The sequence below is a fragment of the Peromyscus californicus genome, unplaced genomic scaffold, assembly GCF_007827085.1.
Source record: "Peromyscus californicus insignis strain IS unplaced genomic scaffold, ASM782708v3 Scaffold_5__1_contigs__length_169319896, whole genome shotgun sequence".
NCBI classification, from domain to species: Eukaryota; Metazoa; Chordata; class Mammalia; order Rodentia; family Cricetidae; genus Peromyscus; species Peromyscus californicus.
This window is the reverse complement of record NW_026294573.1, coordinates 57,085,446-57,103,726: the sequence shown is the minus strand read 5'-3', so window position 1 is coordinate 57,103,726 and position 18,281 is coordinate 57,085,446. Positions and strand designations below refer to the sequence as shown.

The window sequence follows — 18,281 nt, the reverse complement described above, 5'->3', positions numbered from 1 at the left end:
TTTTAGTTCTACTTTAATGAAGAAGTTATTAGTCAGTAGGCTTTGTACATTAACTGGCATTGATTATAATTATACTAGTATTCTCTATGCTGTCTATAGATTATGTGTATTTATACATAGCTTATTTAGAAAGACTAAATATGAACTAGCTTTGATTTCAGTAGTAAAATGCAACAATAATCCCTACAAAGATAATAAATGTGAATTAAAATAATTTTTAAAATTAGTTTTGAACCACATTAGATACAGCAGCGTATGGTAAGGTAAATGTAAAAGTTGAGCTATGGTGTATAAACATATGTATAGTATTCTGTTCCAGAAGCTTACTACTGTTAATCTGTTTGAGAGCAAGAATAATTATTAACCAAAATTATTGAACTTTATTAACACCAAATATACTCCCATATTACTTCTATAGTAAATAACCTGATGAAGAATAGGTTGTTTAATATAATGAGGAAATATTTGGAAGAGAAATAGAATTCATCTGTTGATTAGAAACAAAGGAGTATCTTTCCCCACCAATCATTAATACTGCTATACATAGTTTTCTTAAGTATGGAAAAGCTGGCAGCCTCTTCCTTATACAAAGAACACCAAGCTCTTTTTTGAAAGGTTTTCTTGCTTCCTTTCCTCTCTTTTCCTTCCTGCTTTGAAACCATTGAGCAAACATATACCATTTACTTACTGTATGCAAGATACTCTTCTAAGTACTAGAAAAATTACATATGCAAACATATAAGCTGTAACTTTGAATGCTTCAAAGAATTTAAGATTTATGTGTCCCTATTCCATTATCTCAGAATTTATGCTAATACCCAAGTTGTATATATAAATTTTACAGTTACATGTTTTAAAAGTATATCTGCTAGAAATAAAAAGTAAAAATTTTGAAAAGTATTTGGTCACTAGGCTTAACCTTGACTATGTTTAGAGGAACTAAGAAAGATCATACATATAGACAGCATATGGCAAAAGCTTCCATTTTTGCCATCACTTAGTGTGGCTTGATTCTCTGGTTTATTATGGAAAACCTGTCCAGTATAAGCTAGTTGTAGGTATAGCCTCAGCATATGATTGCAACAATATTTGCATATTAAATATATGATTTTAATTGAGTTATCCGGCTAGTTTGGCATTGGTCAAGATCAGTTGTCCTTTAAAAGCATATTAGTTACAATTTTATATTAATTTATTTCTCCTCAGTCAGATATTTACTAAATACCCAATAATGAACTGTTGAGTATAAGAGATCAGGTGCAATCTTTCCTTATTTATAATTTTATTTTGTAGTATTTCTCAAAGATTAATTTTTAGATATTCTAGGCAGAAAATGATATTTTAGCAGAATGATAGATTATTTAGAAAAAGATACCTTAATTATGTTTTAAAATTGATACTTAGAACTATTTATAATTCATAAGATTTGATATATTTATATTCTTTATGTTACTATAAACATGAGAAAATATGTATTAACAAATATCAGTCTTTTGGTTTAAGGGATATTTTTTATTTTCCATCTGTGGACATTCCAAATGAATGTACTATTTACATAACTTTAAAAATTTTTATATCTATTTACTGTGTGTGTGTGCATGTATGTATGTGTGTTGGCATACTTGTACCATAGTGTACATGTGGAGATCAGAGGACAACTTGATTCTCTTCTCCCACCATGTGGGTCTGGGGATTGAACTCAGGTTGTCAGGCATGGTGCATGGCCTTTTAACTGCTGAACTATTTTTTTTTTTTTAAGATTTATTTATTTATTGTGTATACAGTGTTCTGCCTGCATATATGCCTATATGCCAGAAGAGGGCACCAGATCTCATTATAGATGGTTGTGAGCCAACATGTGGTTGCTGGGAATTGAACTCAGGACCTCTGGAAGAACAGTCAGTGCTCTTAACCTCTGAGTCATCTCTCCAGCCCAACTGCTGAACTATCTTGTCAGCACTGTTTATATAACTTTTCAAAAGGATTTTTTTGGGGATATGGCAAGATCTACATTATTAGTCTTTTTGTAAGATGTTATCATGTACATTCTTTTGAATATCTTTATTTATTTTTTTATATATTTTTTTGTTTGTTTTTTTGTTTTCATTTAACTTTATTTTATGTGCATTGGTGTTTTGCCATGGGTGTCGGGTCCCCTGGAACTGAGGTTGCAGACAGTTGTGAGCTGTCATGTGGGTGCTGGGAATTGAACCCAGGTCCTCTGGAAGAGCAGGCGGTGCTCTTAACCACTGAGCCTTCTCTCCAGCCCCGAATATCTTTATTAAATAGAAATTGGAACACCAGAATTGAGCATTGTATACCCATGTATCCATTTCCAAGTTCTGTCAGCACATTTCCAGTATGCTCCATCTTCAACTCTGGTCACTGTCCCTTTCCATGTATGTGGATGAAGAAAATCATAGAAAATATGCTTCATATTTAAGTAAAGTTCCTTGTTTTACAAATAGCCTTATCTCTAAAATATTCAGATAAATACACTTAGTTTTCCCACATATAGAATGGTAAAAACAGATTTTGCTAATTTCTAATTCCACTCTTGAAACTGGTAAGTGGTTCAAATTAAATTTGCAGCTAAGCCATTATAAGAGAACTGGTAAACATTTCGCTTTAGATAGACCCTTCCTATTTAGGGCTAGTGTTTCCAGAGCATGTCCTTTGGTCTGTTAAAAGTGCTGTGAGCTATTAGCTGTATTTCCAAGAAAAGGTTTGGTTATCAAGTAAATTTTAAATTTTCTTTTTGTGTGAGGCTGGGGGGTGGGGTTGATGAAAACCCAGGCAGGGTCTTATACATGCTATGTAAATGCTCTTCAAATTCAATATTTTACTCTTGAGTTATCAGAGAACACCTCAGCTTAGTAAAATCTCTATAAGTACTGAAGGAAGGAAACTTAGTTCGCCTTGTTTAAATTCAGATTCTTTGGTAATTTGACCAGGTACCTTTTTCTTTTTCTGTAAATACTTGTCAGTGTCATTGTGGAAAGTCAGTGTTTTGAAAACAGTTTGGGAAATATTGTTTTGTTTATTGAAACACCAACACAGATATGTGTGGATTACCTAAGTATTCCCAGCTCAGAATGAATTGAAAGATAATCTCCCAAAAGAGATACAGAAATGTGTGGTTTTTTTTTTTTTTTTTTTTTTTTGGTTTTTCGAGACAAGGTTTCTCTGTGTAGCTTTGCGCCTTTCCTGGAACTCACTTGGTAGCCCAGGCTGGCCTCGAACTCACAGAGATCCGCCTGGCTCTGCCTCCCGAGTGCTGGGATTAAAGGCGTGCGCCACCACCGCCCGGCTCAGAAATGTGTGTTTTAAAAGAAAATTCATCCCAGTACTCGGGAGGCAGAGCCAGGTGGATCTCTGTGAGTTCAAGGCTAGCCTGGTCTACAAAGCAAGTTCCAGGACAGGCTCCAAAGCTACACAGAGAAACCCTGTCTCGAAAAACCATTAAAAAAAAAAAAAAAAAAAAAAAAGGAAAGAAAATTCGCAAGTAGTTGTGGTGCCCAGTTTAGAAGCCATTGCAGTATTGGATATGGCAATTGTATGTGGAACCCTTCCTTAGCATTACTGTCAAAATCAGTAGTGATTATTAGGGATTATTCCTCAACATTCTACCTATGCTGTAAATTGCTACCAATTTTTAAGGAAATTTTGTTTTTTAGGTTCAGGCAGCGTTAAAAAATGTTACTCAGTTCTGTGAACTCTTTTTTTTTTTTTTTTTTTTTTTGGTTTTTTGAGACAGGGTTTCTCTGTGTAGCTTTGCACCTTTCCTGAAACTCTCTTTGGAGACCAGGCTGGCCTCGAACTCACAGAGATCCGCCTGGCTCTGCCTCCTGAGTGCTGGGATTAAAGGTATGCGCCACCACCGCCCGGCTCTGTGAATTCATTTGTGAGTGTAATACCAATTTATATAGTCCAGGCTCACTGTTCTTCATTTTGTTAATATAAATCTATATTTTATATTTCTTTATTGAGTAAAATTTAAGTATAATTTCAGACATTGCAGCACATGTATTTGTTAATACCAGAATCTGTTCATTTTAGTTAGTAAACAATCATCCATAGGCGTTCTTTTTTCCAGTTTGTGGTTTCCTGAATACTGTCGACACTACTAAATGCTGGTGGTGGAGATAAAGTATTCAACTTGTAGCCAACCAGAGTATGAGTTACTGCATTTGGACTTGCTTGTGCAAGTCAGTAAAAAAATAATTGTATGATATTTACATAAGGTACTGAATAATATGAAGGTCTACTGGTTATAGTTTTGTTTGTCAAATAAAAATCTTTTTTGTAAGTAGACTGATAATATTTTTCATAATTTCAACATGATAAAATTATTTTTCTTCATGTACCTCATTGACATCTATATATCTGTCTTCAATAAACCCATCATCATCTACCACAAATGAATGTAGCTGTTCAAATATTACTGTGGTGTCTTCAGAGTTTGTATCTGTTATTTGTGAAAGAGAACTTGGGTTTCTAGGAAGACCATTTTCATAGGGTTCTACTTCATGCTCTTCCAGGCGGTGATGATTGTAACTGAGCAGAATATTGTACCACACTGGACCCTTGACAGCAGTAAAGATGAGGAGCGAAGTTAGCAGGACAGTGAGGCCAACACCAGCAAGGAGAGCCCAGCTTTTTCCAAGAGGTTCATGTTCTTAAACAGAAGAGAGAGAGAGATGTCGTCAAGTTGACAAAAGTCAAGCAGTGTTGGGAAGGAACATACTGTACAGTTTTCTTTGAATTAAAGTTACTACTACACTAAAGAAAAATTTGATCAAAGAACATCGTTTTCCAAATGACTAAAGGTTGAGCAATCGTAATTAAAAAACCCAAGATGCTCCAAAATCTGTAACTAACTCTTTGAGCACTAACATAATTTCACAAGTGGAAGTCCATAGCAGTTCTCAAGGGACAGGTCATAGTAAAAACACAAATGTCCCAAAAAATAGTGTATAAAATTATCTTTAGACTACAAACATGTGGTATTTTTGACACCTAAGTGAATTTTGTATATAGACTTGGATCTCCTCTCATGTATATGCAGTAGTCCATAAAATAAAAAACCAGGTATTGTTACTAGCTTACATAAAACCATTAACTTATACTTGTGAAGTGTGTTGGTTTGGCTAGTAAAAATAGTTGGCTAACTAATACATAATTTCAAGTGCATAATATCTAATATAGCCTCAGTTGGAATCCTAGTATTTTGTAAATCTTCATTGAGATGGATTGTTCTTTTACATTGTTCATAGAAACTCAAAATAGTGAAAGACAAGAAGAACTGTGTGTTTAGTCTGACACCTTCAGCAATAGTAATATTCAAAACCAGTAAGTTACCTGAGTTCCGTGTTAAGTTGTTTAAAGAGCCATTGGAAGTTGAATTCCTCATGGACTGAAAATCAATGTAAAGATCTTCAGTTATAGTGGAAATAAATTTAGAGTGGCATTCAGTTGTAAAGGGTGCTGACTTGATGCTGTAGTGCTTTAGGTTATCTGGATAGTTACACATGGTGATGCTCTCATTTTCTAGAAAAGAAATAAATTAAGATGTATTATAGGCAAGTGGTTCATAACACAATGTTGATCTGGAATTTTTGGTAAGTCAGTCTCATTAGAGAGACAATAAGAAGGACTGGAAAGATGTCTCAGTGCTTAAAGCACTTGCTACTCTTGCAGACAGTCTGTTTAATTTCCAGCTTCTACATGGTGGCTTATGAGCATCCTTAACTCTAGTTCTGGGGGATCCAGTGCCCTCTTCTGATTTTTGCAGAGACCAGGTACACATATGGTACACGTACATACATGCAGGCAAAACACTTAAACATATACTATAAAATAAATGAACCCAAAATTTTTTATTGTAAGAAAAGAACTCTTGATGAATTTGCATGTCAACATGAGTGTTGATGCATATTCTTGTTATGCAGGTTAAGTGCAGTATGTTTTGTTTAGTTTGTATGTTAGAAAATTTTATGATTAAGATTATTGTTATAATCTGGATCCTAAGCAGAGCATGCTATGCAGTTAACAAAATAAGACAAGACCTTGAGTTCAAGGCCCAGTGCTGAAAAACAGATAACCAACCAGACAAAACTAAGGCACCTCTTTTTGTGTATTTTGTGGTACAATACACCAAAGAATATATAGGAAGTACTTGAAGGAAAATTAATCTTTCTTTTAAGCTAGGATCTCAGTGTGTAATCTATCTGCCTCTGCTTCCCAAATTCTGGAATTAAATGCACTACCACAGCTGACTTGTAAAATTAATATTATATAATGACTCTGCATGTCTAATACTATCATCTTGCAGATACCAGTGTTGAAATTACAACTCCCCCCACCAGGTGGGGTGAGAGTGTGTCCATTCTGCAGTTTCTCCCAGGTGGTTTGTTTGCTTTTTTTTTTTTGCTTGGTTTCGTTTGGTTTGGTTTGGTCTTGGTTTATTTTTAACTGTGATAGAGATGAAGTTCAAGGCCCGAGTCTACCATTGAGCAATACTTCCAGCCCAGCTGTTTTCTTTCATCTGTTCTAATTCTGACATAAGCCATCAAAGCTCAGTCACATTGTCTTCTCGCTTACCTAATGTCACATCAGACTTGTTCAGCCAGTTCTGCAACTCAAGTAGACTACAGCTGCAGTTCCATGGATTTCCATCCAAGGTTAGTAACTCCAGATGGAGTAGTGGTGGTCCTTCAAAATGCCTTATCAGGTTGCCGTGAAGATTCAGAACTTTCAGGTTGTTTAGGGGCACAAAAGTACTGGGATTCAGTTGTAATATTTTGTTTCGGCAGAGATATAACTGTTTTACTTCATTTAAGCCAACAAATGAGCCCTGTTCAATTACACTGATGTAATTTCCACAGAGATTTAAAATTTCTAGGTTGGAGAGATTACTGAAACTATTATTATATATGACAGTAATGTTATTCTCCATCAAGTAGAGCTCAGTGAGTAAAGAATATATCTGTAGCACCCTGATGTCTGAAGCATTCAGAGTGATCTGATTATAACTGAGATCAAGGATGGTAACATTGTTACTGATATCCTCTGGAATCAAGGAATAATTCCTTTTGGTGAAATTACATTTGACTTCCTAGAAAAGAAAAAAAAATGGAAATGCTTTAATCAGGAAAAATTCTAATGAGTAATTAAAATTACATATTCAAGATGAGATGTTGGATAAAAATAATTCTGGAAAAAAATTATACTTCACTGTGAAAAAGAAAAATCAAATGTGTTTCTTTATGGAGATGAAATACTAAAGATTAAGGAAATTTTGATTCAAAGTACTCAAGGAGAGTACTTCGTTCCACAGATAACTTCTACCTGTTACTATATAAGCATTACAGAAAGAATATTGCCCAACAATCTCTGTTGGTTTAACAGCTCAAAACTTTGGTATTTGAAAAGTAAATAATTGCTTTCTATCAAATATAGAACCATGCTGGATGTATGATGCACACTTTTAATCCCAGGTAGAGGCAAATGGATCTCTGTAAGTTCAAGGACAGCCTGATTTACATAATTGTCACAAAACAATATCAAATTAAATCATGATTGTTAATGAGCTAGAATACAAGAAATTATTCCCATATGTAACTATATACTGAATAAATAGTTCTTGGTGGATCTGCAGTTGAAATAATGCAGTCACATGGTAGTAAGTTACATCAGTGAGTTTTTCTTACATTTGATGATTTTTATTGATTGACATGGTGAGGTTCTTTTTGTGTGTGTGTGTGTGTGTGTGTGTGTGTGTGTTGGTGTTGGTTTTATTTGCAGTAGGGTCCCAAAGTATATTGTATGATCTGGCCAACTCCTGATGATCCTGCCTCGTGCTAATACATTCTGGATTACAGGTATATGTCAACACAACTGGCTTAGTTGCTTAAAATGTCTATTTTAGGCAGAACTGGGAATTGAACCCAGGCATTAGAAGAAAGCTCTCCTACTGAGTTCTATCCCCAGGCTATATCTCATTTGTTTACATTATTATTATTTTGTATATGTACAATATGTGCTTACCTGTGTATCAGGAGAAGGAGAGGTCAATGTTGGATGTAATTCAGATCCTCTTGCTTGCACTAAACAATTGCCTCAGCTCTCTTGCCCCCATCCTATGTTTTGAACTGATTTTTTTTGTCTTAAAACTAATCTCTGATTTTATAGTGAAAATTTACAGAGTTCTACTTTATTCAGCTTTTAAGTTTTTTTTTTTTAATTTTTATGTGTTTGTGTGAGTTCCTGCATGTAAGTATTGCATCATGTATCTGCTTGGTATTTGTGGAGGCCAGAAAAGTGCCTCAGATCTCCTGGATCTGGAGTTACACATACATATGAGCCAACATGTGGGTTCTGCGAACTGAACCTGGGTCCTCTGCAGGAGCAGAGAGTGCTCTTAACTGCTGAACCATCTTTTTATTCCCACTTGGTCAGCTTTTAAGAAGATTCATTTTATAGAACAAGGAATGCTTTTGCTCAGAGGTTACAGAATTGTAGTATATAGATAAGTAAATATTTAATTTTTATTTTATATTAAATTTTATTTATATTTGTATGTGTGTATGTGTGTGTGTGTGTGTGTGTGTGTGTGTCCATGCACATGCATGTCATAGCACGTGTGGAAGCAGAGGACAGTTTTCAGGAGTCAGTTCTCACTTTCCATAGTGGGTTTTAGAGTTGGAACTCAGGTTGCTACCCTTAGTGGCAAGCACTGTTTGTTAGCTGTGAAGACACCTCCTCACTGGTTCTCAAGAGTTAATTTTTAGTAGTTCATCAGTTGTCTTTATTTTTCTTTTATACATTTTACTCCTTTTTTTTTTTTTTTTTTACTATTGATAGTAAAAACTTACTGTTTCAAAGGCCTGGCTTTTGTCAAACAGTAGTATTATAGAGAATGGCCAAAACAAGGTCATGAAGCATGTGACTTTCATATTGAAGGCCTAAGAGAAAAGAGATAAACTTTAGAGGTTGAGGACATACTGATTTCCTTTTTCCCTTTTACATGTATTATTCTTTTTTTTTTTTTTTTTTTTTTTTTTGGTTTTTCGAGACAGGGTTTCTCTGTGTAGCTTTGCGCCTTTCCTGGATCTCACGCTGTAGACCAGGCTGGCCTCGAACTCACAGAGATCCGCCTGCCTCTGCCTCCCGAGTGCTGGGATTAAAGGCGTGCGCCACCACCGCCCGGCATATTATTCTTTTAAAATACATAAAACATGAAGCATTTACATTGCCTTTCATTATCCTGTATACTAACCTTAAACAGCCCCTGTGACTATTCAAAAATACTGGGACTCAGTATTTTTCTAGTGTGTCTTCTTAGCTTCAGAGCTAATGAAAAAACAAAACTTATAAACAATTTATTTATTTATTTATTTATTTTTTTTGGTTTTTCGAGACAGGGTTTCACTGTGTAGCTTTGCGCCTCTCCTGGAACTCACTTGGTAGCCCAGGCTGGCCTCGAACTCACAGAGATCCGCCTGGCTCTGCCTCCCGAGTGCTGGGATTAAAGGCGTGCGCCACCACCGCCTGGCGGCTTATAAACAATTTAAATACTTGTGTTAACAACTTTCAGCATATATGTAGATTTAAAAAAAAGCCCAGAGGAATGTGTATTTACAATTATGTGCATACTTAAGAATATATTTAAATGGATGCTTCTTGATATTTCAATTTTGGGTGTTGTATTGATATTATAATTGATTTGTAGTGGTGGAAGATAAAAATTGCTACTTTTTTCTACTGTAATCTCTAGTACATTGTCTGTTCACTTTCTAACAGATGCTAAATGAATTTTGTCAGATGAATATTCAGGGTTTATAATATCATGATCACATGTAAATTATTGGTTACTGAACCATGTTGGTGGTTTTTTACTCTTTTTGCTCTTTTTGGGGGGCCACCACCCAGCTTCCCAATAAATCACACATGGAGGCTTATTCTTAATTATGAATGCCCAGCCTTAGCTTGACTTATTTCTAGCCAGCTTTTTTTTTTCATTTTTCTTTATTAAGAAATTTTCTACTCACTCCACATACCACCCACAGATTACCACTCCTCCCTCCTCCCACCCCCAGCCCTCTTTCCCAAGCCACTCCGCATCCATACATCCCCCAAATCAAGGTCTCCCATGGGGAGTCAGCAGAGCACAGCACACTGAGCCTAGGCAGGTCCAAGCCCCTTCCCACTGAACCAAGGCTGTGCAAGGCGTCACACCACAGGCACCGGATTCCCAGAAGCCTGCCCATGCACCAGGGACAGATCCCGATCTCCCTGCCTGGGTGCCCCCCAAACACTTCGAGCCAAACAACCGTCTTCCGTATCCAGAGGGCCTAGTCCAGTCCCATGGGGGCTCCACAGCCACCAGTCCACAGTTCATGGGCTTCCACTAGTGTGGCCAGTCATCTCTGCACATCCTCCCATCATGATCTCGACATCCCTCGCCTGCAGAATCCCTCCTCTCTCTAATCAGTTGGATTCCCGGAGCTCAGCCTTAGCCAGCTTTTCTTAACTTAAATTTTCCCGTCTGTCTTTTGCCTTTGGGCTTTTCCCATTCTCTTACATACTCTTACTCCGTGACTTGCTGTGTAGCTGGGTGGCTAGGTGGCTAGCCCCTGGAGTCCTCCTCCTTCTCTGGCTCTAGCTCTCTTTTCCAAATTTCTCCTTCTATTTATTCTCTTTGCCTGCTAGCCATGCCTATCCTTTCTCCTGTCTTGCTATTGGCCAGTTCTTTATTAGACCGTCAGGTGTTTTAGACAGGCACAGTAACACAGCTTCACAGAGTTAAACAAATGCAACATAAACAAAAGTAACACACCTGAAAATATTCTACTTCAGAACCATGTAGCATGATCACCGTTTCCATTTTAGACTTTTTTTCTGCTAAACTGAGCTTTTTATTTGGTCATGAATTTATTCCCATGCTGTCCTATAGCAAACTTCTCAGTAAGTAGTGCATAGTAAGTATTTCCTCATTGTCAACTACACGAAAAGCCTCTCCCGGAGCCTGTTGCTGATGGCCATTGTCCTACTGTCTTTAAGTTTCAGTACTTACGTTTTTCTCACTCCTCTTCGTCTTGTCTAACTTGCCTCTCCCTAACTCTCAAAACACCAAAAGTCAATGTGTTCAACTTCATGATCTTGTGCCTTTAAAGTTTGCTTTATCAGTGAAATTGGGTACCTGGTTGTCCCTTCCAATCTGGAAGTTATATCACTCAGTTCTGAGAAAATTATTTTCTGAATTATTCCATTGATTGGTAATACTATTTGTAGAACTGCCTAAATTGAGTATTGTACCATCTGGAATAACTTTTTTTTTTCTTTCAAATCCTTACTTTCCTATATCTCTTATATTTTTGCTCTACTTTTTGGAGACAATCTCAACTTTATCTTTTTTCTCCCTACATCCTTTAAATTCTAGACCTCTTTTCATTCTCTTAATATTTTTTTTCTTTTGTAGGTCCTGCTGCATGGATATATTTTCTTCTTCCTCCTCTTCCTCCTCCCTCCCTTCCTTCCTTTTTTCCACCCTTTGTGCTTTTTTGTTGTCTTTTTTTTTTTTATGAATAGCTTTTGTGTTCCCAGGTTTTATTTTTTCCAGCTATGGAAGCTTTCTTCATGAATATTAATATTTTGCTTGGGGTAAAGTGGGAAACTAAGTGGCTGATAGAAAGCTATGTGTTTGTGTATGTATCACTGACATTCCTGTAGAATGAACGTGCTGGATTTGGGAGGAAATTCTCACTGTCGTTACCTTTCTTTCAGACTAGTTGTAGTCCATAGAACAACTTTTCTAAATTATTTCCTATACACGCAAGGCTCTGTAGCCATCATTCCAAGAACAGAGTGCTAAAAAGGTGGCTTAATACTGATTTTTGGTGTATCAGCTATAACTTCATCTCAATGGTGTTCCTCTGTTCATTTGGGCCTAGTATCCAGATTCCTCCACAGGAGAAGAAAGCTCTTCCCTTCTATAAAGGAGAAGCATCGTGTGTCAGAGCAGAGGTACGGAGGACTTCTTGCCTCCTCCTCTACTTCCAGAATACCTGATAATGGTAATTTCGGAACAATTTAAGTTCCTTTAATAGAAATGAAGTGGTTTTTCTGTTTTTTCCATTGTTAACATGGAAAAAAGTTTGCTTTTGCAGTTACCTTCTATTAATTTTCAGACTTCTAAATTTTATTACTGTTACTTTCTAGTCCATTCTCTCTTTTCTTGTGAGTTGATACTCCTCTTTACCTTGAACTTCTATTGTAGTCAAGTTTTGAATAGAAGCCAAAGTTAATAGGTGTATTTAATATGCTGCTCAAAGTAGAAATTGCCCCTTATTGAAAAGTAATATTCTTAGTTTTTATTTTCTATTTCATCTTTTTTTATGATGATGTTTTGTATTCTCTGTCTACCTATTTTCTCAAAGTCGTCACATGTTTGAAAAGATATAATTATTTCCTGTCATGTTTAGGGGTCTTTAAAATTTAATAACTTACACCTTTTAAAAGCACTTGTTATACTTAAGAATTTTAAGAAGATTATTGCATCTGACTGAGCAGAAGTAGAAAAACCGAGTAGAGTAAGAAGATTCTTTTCAAGTTACTGAAGCCTGTTTGCTCATAGGTGATAAGAATTTATTATTTTTCAATGTTGGACTGTTCTTGTCCACTTGTTCATTGCTTTCAATTTGTTGATCTGTTTAGCTTTATTTCCCTTCTTATTTCTTTTCAAGTTTACTAGAAAAATCTACTTTGTCTCCTAGATTTTATACAATGTAAGTTTTATATGGTGAACACTCTATCACTCTTTTAGAGCCAGAAGTGGGATCAAGCTACAACTTACTCCACACCATTGGTCATAAAATGAAGATGCCTAGGTCTTTTATGAAAGCTAGCTTACCTGTGCTTAATAATCTCTAGGAATAGTTGTACAGCTTCTTTGATGGCTTGCACAGTGGTATGGCAAGCTTAGTACTGATATCCCGGTGATGTGCAGACATGAGTGAGGAGAGGTAAGTAATGGAGAAGTGCTAGTTTTTCAGGCATGTAAGATAAGGATGGTTAAAGAAAACAAATAGGCTACGAAAAAATTAACTGATTTAAGTGAAGAGTTGGTGTGGAACAGAAGCAAGTGAGGGCCGTACGTGGTAGTTCATGCTTTTAATCTCAACTCTAGGGAGGCAGAAACAGAAGGATCTCTATGAGTTTGAGGCCCCCTTGATGCTCATATGTGTTCCAGAACAGCAAAGAGTACATAGAAAGACCTTGGCTCAATAAACAAAAAAACAAATGAAGATTGAAGTGGAGTCAAGGTAGGGCTGTAAGCCTGTGGCAAGAAGAAGCTAGAAGATCATGTTATATTTATCATCTAGTAATTGTTTTCTATAGATTACTGAAAGAAAATTATGAAGATTAGAAACGTTTTTCTTTAAATGAATTTTAGAGTTAAAAGTAGCATATAGTCAAGGTTCTACTGTCAACATACCTGCAATATCACTATGTTTAAAGTTTAAACCCACACTGTCTACAAACTTTTTCACGCATGCTTATATTTTTTGCTAAGGGAGAGATCAACAGAGAGTGAATGTTAACAGTTGTAATGCTGCATACATCCTCAGACAAAAATATTTCTTCAAAAGTTGATTTAAAAAGAAGTCAGTTAAAAAAAAAAAAAGACCGTTAAATACAGCCATTTCTTTTGAGGTTTTTCTCAATTTGTAAGTTATTTTGAAATGATTTTTGTGTTTTAAAAGAATTAATAAAATCAGGAAGAAATAGAGCATCAGTTTCTGTTAGCTAGTTTATGGATTTAAGAGCCTTACACCGGAGAACCAAATCTATACACAAGGGATAATGCTAGTACAGAAAGCATGTTCTTCTTAGGAAGTTTCAGTTCAAGTGTAGGAATTTGGGTTTATTTTTCTGTGACTTACTATATGTAGTGAGATAAAAAGACGCTGCACTTATTTTGATTTTGTTACATAAAGTCCAGAAGTAATTTTGTCCTTCAATATTTTAGGTATTTATACCATAATACAGTACATTTGGAGTGAGATGTTAATGATTAAGTTATCTTTTACTTCTTTTCTTTACTATTATGTGATTTTTGAATTTTAAAACTTAAATAATAACTAACTTATATTGGAGATGGTTTTTGAAAACTGTTTAATAATAGTAGTTATCACCCAACTTCAGTAGTTTCAACTAGTGATTCTTTTAATCTTGTAAACTTGTTTTAAAGTTAAAGTTACTTCAGACTTCTCTGATTAACATTTAAAAATTTAAAAAAAAAGTTCTTCCAAGTTTGATTAGCTAGATGAGAACTTTGTATTCCGCTGGAACTTTATTTGTAAAGAGCCGTTGGCCATTTTCTAGGTTTATATTATTTCTTCAGTAGACAGCATGAAAATACGATCGTGCTTTCTGCTCTTTGTCACTAAAGGCAAGGATTGTTCTACAGATTTAACAAACTTCATGTTTGAACTCAGTAACAACTACCAGCCCTTAAGTGTATAAGTTCTTACCTTTGCTTTGTCCTTTTTGTATCTGAGACGGACGGGTGTGCTCAAGACGTTTATTCTGGTTCTTCTACTGCATTGGAAAAGCCTGTGTCAGATGACTGCACTTCACTTTGTCTCAACCTTTGTACCCAGTGAACAAGTGATTAAGAAGAAGCTGGGCTTCTTAGCAAAAGATTGACTAGAAGCCTAATTTCTTAAAGACATTGTGACTTTTTAGTGTAACAAATAGCAGTTTGTTTAGTTTTTGTGTTTTGTTTCAAAATTTCATCAAAATATTAACAATTTCATTTCATGGCTTAAAGTGTATAATATTGAGAGTATTTTTTAAAGATGTTTCTAAAGATATATGGGTTAACTGTAAAGCTATTTTGTATTTTGTTAGATTCAAATTAAAAATATACCACCAAGTTTTATATTCCACTGCCTTTCAACATTGTTGTTTGCTTATTTTTATGGTACCTTGCTTTTATTAGTCACTTTACTGCCAGGTTATAACAGGGGCAAAGTGCTCAAGTCATCTAAAGACCTGACAGCTATTATATGCCTTCAGAAAATAAGATGCCTTCCTTGTGATGTAATCTTAATCCTCTGTAAATGTATTATACAATATTAGTTCCCATCTAACTACAATGGACATAGGAAGAAACAGTGTTTGTTGAGTAATGAAATGTAGAATGATTTTTTTTCTCCAAAAGATAGTTCCTTGGTGTCTTAGTAAACTTGATAAAACTAAGATAGAAATAAATGGCACCTTGTGCTTCATATTCCTGTTGTACTCACCTAAATTTTGACAGTAGAAAGTACATTGTTACATTGTAATTGTTGATGGTCAGAGGGAAAATATCACTCTCTGTTCAACAGTGAGGCAAAAAAAGTACATTGAAATTCCCAGTTGTCTGTCATATTACCTTCACATTTTATTTGGTTATTCTGAGATGTTTGTAGGAAATGTTCTAAGTTTAGGTTCGTTTTGCTAGTTGTAGGATATGAATGTATAGAAGGTATGTGGATCTAATGGACTTAGCTGCTAATTGATTGAGGACAGTAGAAATTGTTATCTATGAGTGAATAATGGTAGGTTAATCTGATTTTGAAAAGCAGTGAGAAATTCATGATCTGGATACTAAAAATCTATGTTAATAAAACCCACTCTTTCCACTTTTCTTTCTTCTTTTTTGTAACAGGCTCTCACTATGCAGTCCTGGCTGGCCCAGAACTCCCTGTGTAGACCAGGCTGGTCCTGAACTCATAGAGATCTGCTGCCTCTGCTGCTCAAGTACTGGGATAAAGGCGTGAGCCACCATACCTAGCAAATAAATTCTCTCAGCTTTTTTTAATGAAATGACCCCTGGTAGGTCAACCATACTCCAGGACAGGCTCCACTCCCAAGAGAATTGCCTAACACAAGCTGCACTGGACTGGAGCAGGAGAGAGAACTCAAAAGTTGAGGAGAGGGAGCTATGTGAGGGTAGATAGGGCCGATATGGAGGAATAGGGTAGGGATCAAAATTATATGATTCTCAAATAACTAATACAAATACTATTTTTAAAATGAAGGTTTCTGTACCCTATCAGTAATTGACTATGTAGAAAATAAATTACAGGGCACACTAATGATATTTTTTGTGATTATATTGTTATTCGAATGATTAGGATAATCATGACTATTATTAGGAAATTAATGTATTATGGTGCTAAAATATGTTTGGTAAATACCCGTTCATCTTAGTTAGGGTTTTTATTGCTGTGAAGAGACACCATGACCATGGCACTCTTATAAAGAAAACATTTAATGGATGGCTCACTTACAGTTCCAGAAGTTCAGTCCATTATCATCACGGTGGTGTGCAGGCAGACATGGCGCTGGAAGCTGAGAGTGCTACATCTTGCAGGCAACAGGAAGTCAACTGACTGTCACACTGAGGGAAACTTGAGCAAAAAAGACCTCAAAAGCCACCCCCACAGTGACACACTTCCTCCAACAAGGCCACACCTCCTAATTGGGCCACTCCCTTTAGGGGCCATTTTCTTTCAAACTCCTACACTATTGTATTTAAGGCAATAGGTAAAAGCACATTTAAGCAAAGCGTATTATTGATCTTAAGGTATACTTTCTTCTTAAGGTTCTAAAAGAACTTTATTGTTGTTGTTGTATGTACACATGTGCATATGAGCACATGAGCACACATGCTGAGTGTGTGGATTTGGTCTGTCCTGCTTTGTTCCATGGATTAAAAGATCCTCAGGCATGTGCAGCAAGCACTTTGACTCACTGAGCCATCTCACCCAACCTATGATTTCCTTTTTAAAAAAATCAAACTGGGGCTGGCACAGTGGCTCAGTGGTTAAGAGCACTTGTTCTTGTAGAGGACTGGGGTTTGGTTCCAGCACCCACATGGTGATTCACAACCCTCTGTAGCTCTAGTTCCAGGGATCTGAGAACCTCTTCTGACTTCCATGGCACACCAGGCACACACATGGAACGCATACATACATGCATCAAAACACCCATTCACACAGGATAAATAAATCCTAAGAAAGTATTCATACTGCAGTGTAGCTCTCCTTGTTGACCAGCTCTGTCGGAACTGCCTTGCCTTAAATGATTTACATTGTAACTTTCTATAAAGAGTTTAATTTCATCAAAGAATGCTGTTACTAAATGATGTTTGAAAATCACTATTTTAAAACTGAAACTTATTTTGGGAGTATGATCACCAAAAGATGAAATGAACCCTCATATGTACAAGGCCTGAGATAATCTTTCTCTTTTATTCATACATTTAAATGGAGAATAAAGAATCTGGGTTCGGGGATGCCGAAGAGAAAAGTCTGTGCTAATGGGATCAAGTTGTATATACCTTGTAAAATATAAATATAAGGGCCGGGCAGCGGTGAAGTACGCCTTTAATCCCAGCACTGGGGAGGCAGAGGCAGGCGGATCTCTGTGAGTTCGAGGCCAGCCTGGTCTACAGAGTGAGATCCAAGACAGGCACCAAAACTACACATGGAAACCCTGTCTCAAAAAACAAATAAATAAATAAATCGATAGGTAGATATAAGGACTTTCTTTCATTCACTGTGCTTGATTTTCTTTTTAAGTACCTCTAAATAAAATTATTTGATTTCTTCCCTCAATATACTCACAAGAGCATTGCATGCTTTTGATTTCAGGAAGGAGAAACAGATCAGAAGTGTGGAAGAAGAAGTTGAACAAGAAAAGCAAGCAGCAGATGGTATTATCAAAAACATGTCTCCTGAGAAACAAGTGAAGTACATAGAAATGAAAACCACAAATGAGAAGCTGTTGCAGGTGACAACAGTTTACCTTGGACTGTGTGCTAGGCATGCAACACAATGCTACATGTACTCACAGTCAGTTTGCAAGTCAGCATCGGTGTGCCTGAGAACTGAACTGGACCCACTCATCACAATCTCACTGTAACAGTGTCCTCAGCTAATTCCCATGATCTTAGAAGCATGAGAAGCACTGATACAGGATTCATTTTTTTTATGTTGCATGGTGTTCTAGCTTTTAGAAAATACATAATAGTTTAGTTCTCTGCACCTTTCAGCTTTATATGTCATAAAGGTATATGAAAACACTTAGATGAACTTATTTGAGACAAGTTCTCACTATTTAGCCATGGCTGCCTTGAAACTTGTTCTTTAGACCAGGCTGGTATTGAACTCACAGAGATCCTCCTGCCTCTGCCTCCCAAGTGCTGGGATTAAAGTAATGCACTA

At 36.2% G+C, this 18,281-nt stretch overlaps 2 protein-coding genes across 4 annotated transcripts in view; one reads left to right on the top strand and one right to left on the bottom strand.

Moving 5' to 3' along the window:
• The window catches only part of Ift74 (intraflagellar transport 74), an 83,295-nt gene that overhangs the window by 27,852 nt on the left and 37,162 nt on the right, over positions 1–18,281 (top strand). For all 3 annotated transcript variants that reach the window (XM_052715603.1, XM_052715602.1, XM_052715604.1), the window contains one exon: positions 17,709–17,847. In XM_052715603.1, coding sequence (XP_052571563.1) covers positions 17,709–17,847 — 139 coding nt within the window. The remainder of the gene's footprint in view (positions 1–17,708; positions 17,848–18,281) is intronic.
• Positions 3,925–9,066, bottom strand: Lrrc19 (leucine rich repeat containing 19). Its single transcript, XM_052715615.1, has 4 exons — positions 8,877–9,066; positions 6,604–7,117; positions 5,362–5,550; positions 3,925–4,678 (listed from the first exon to the last, which is right to left on the bottom strand). Exons 1-4 carry the CDS (start codon positions 8,955–8,957, stop codon positions 4,350–4,352), a joined length of 1,113 nt encoding a protein of 370 aa, XP_052571575.1. The 5' UTR covers positions 8,958–9,066; the 3' UTR covers positions 3,925–4,349.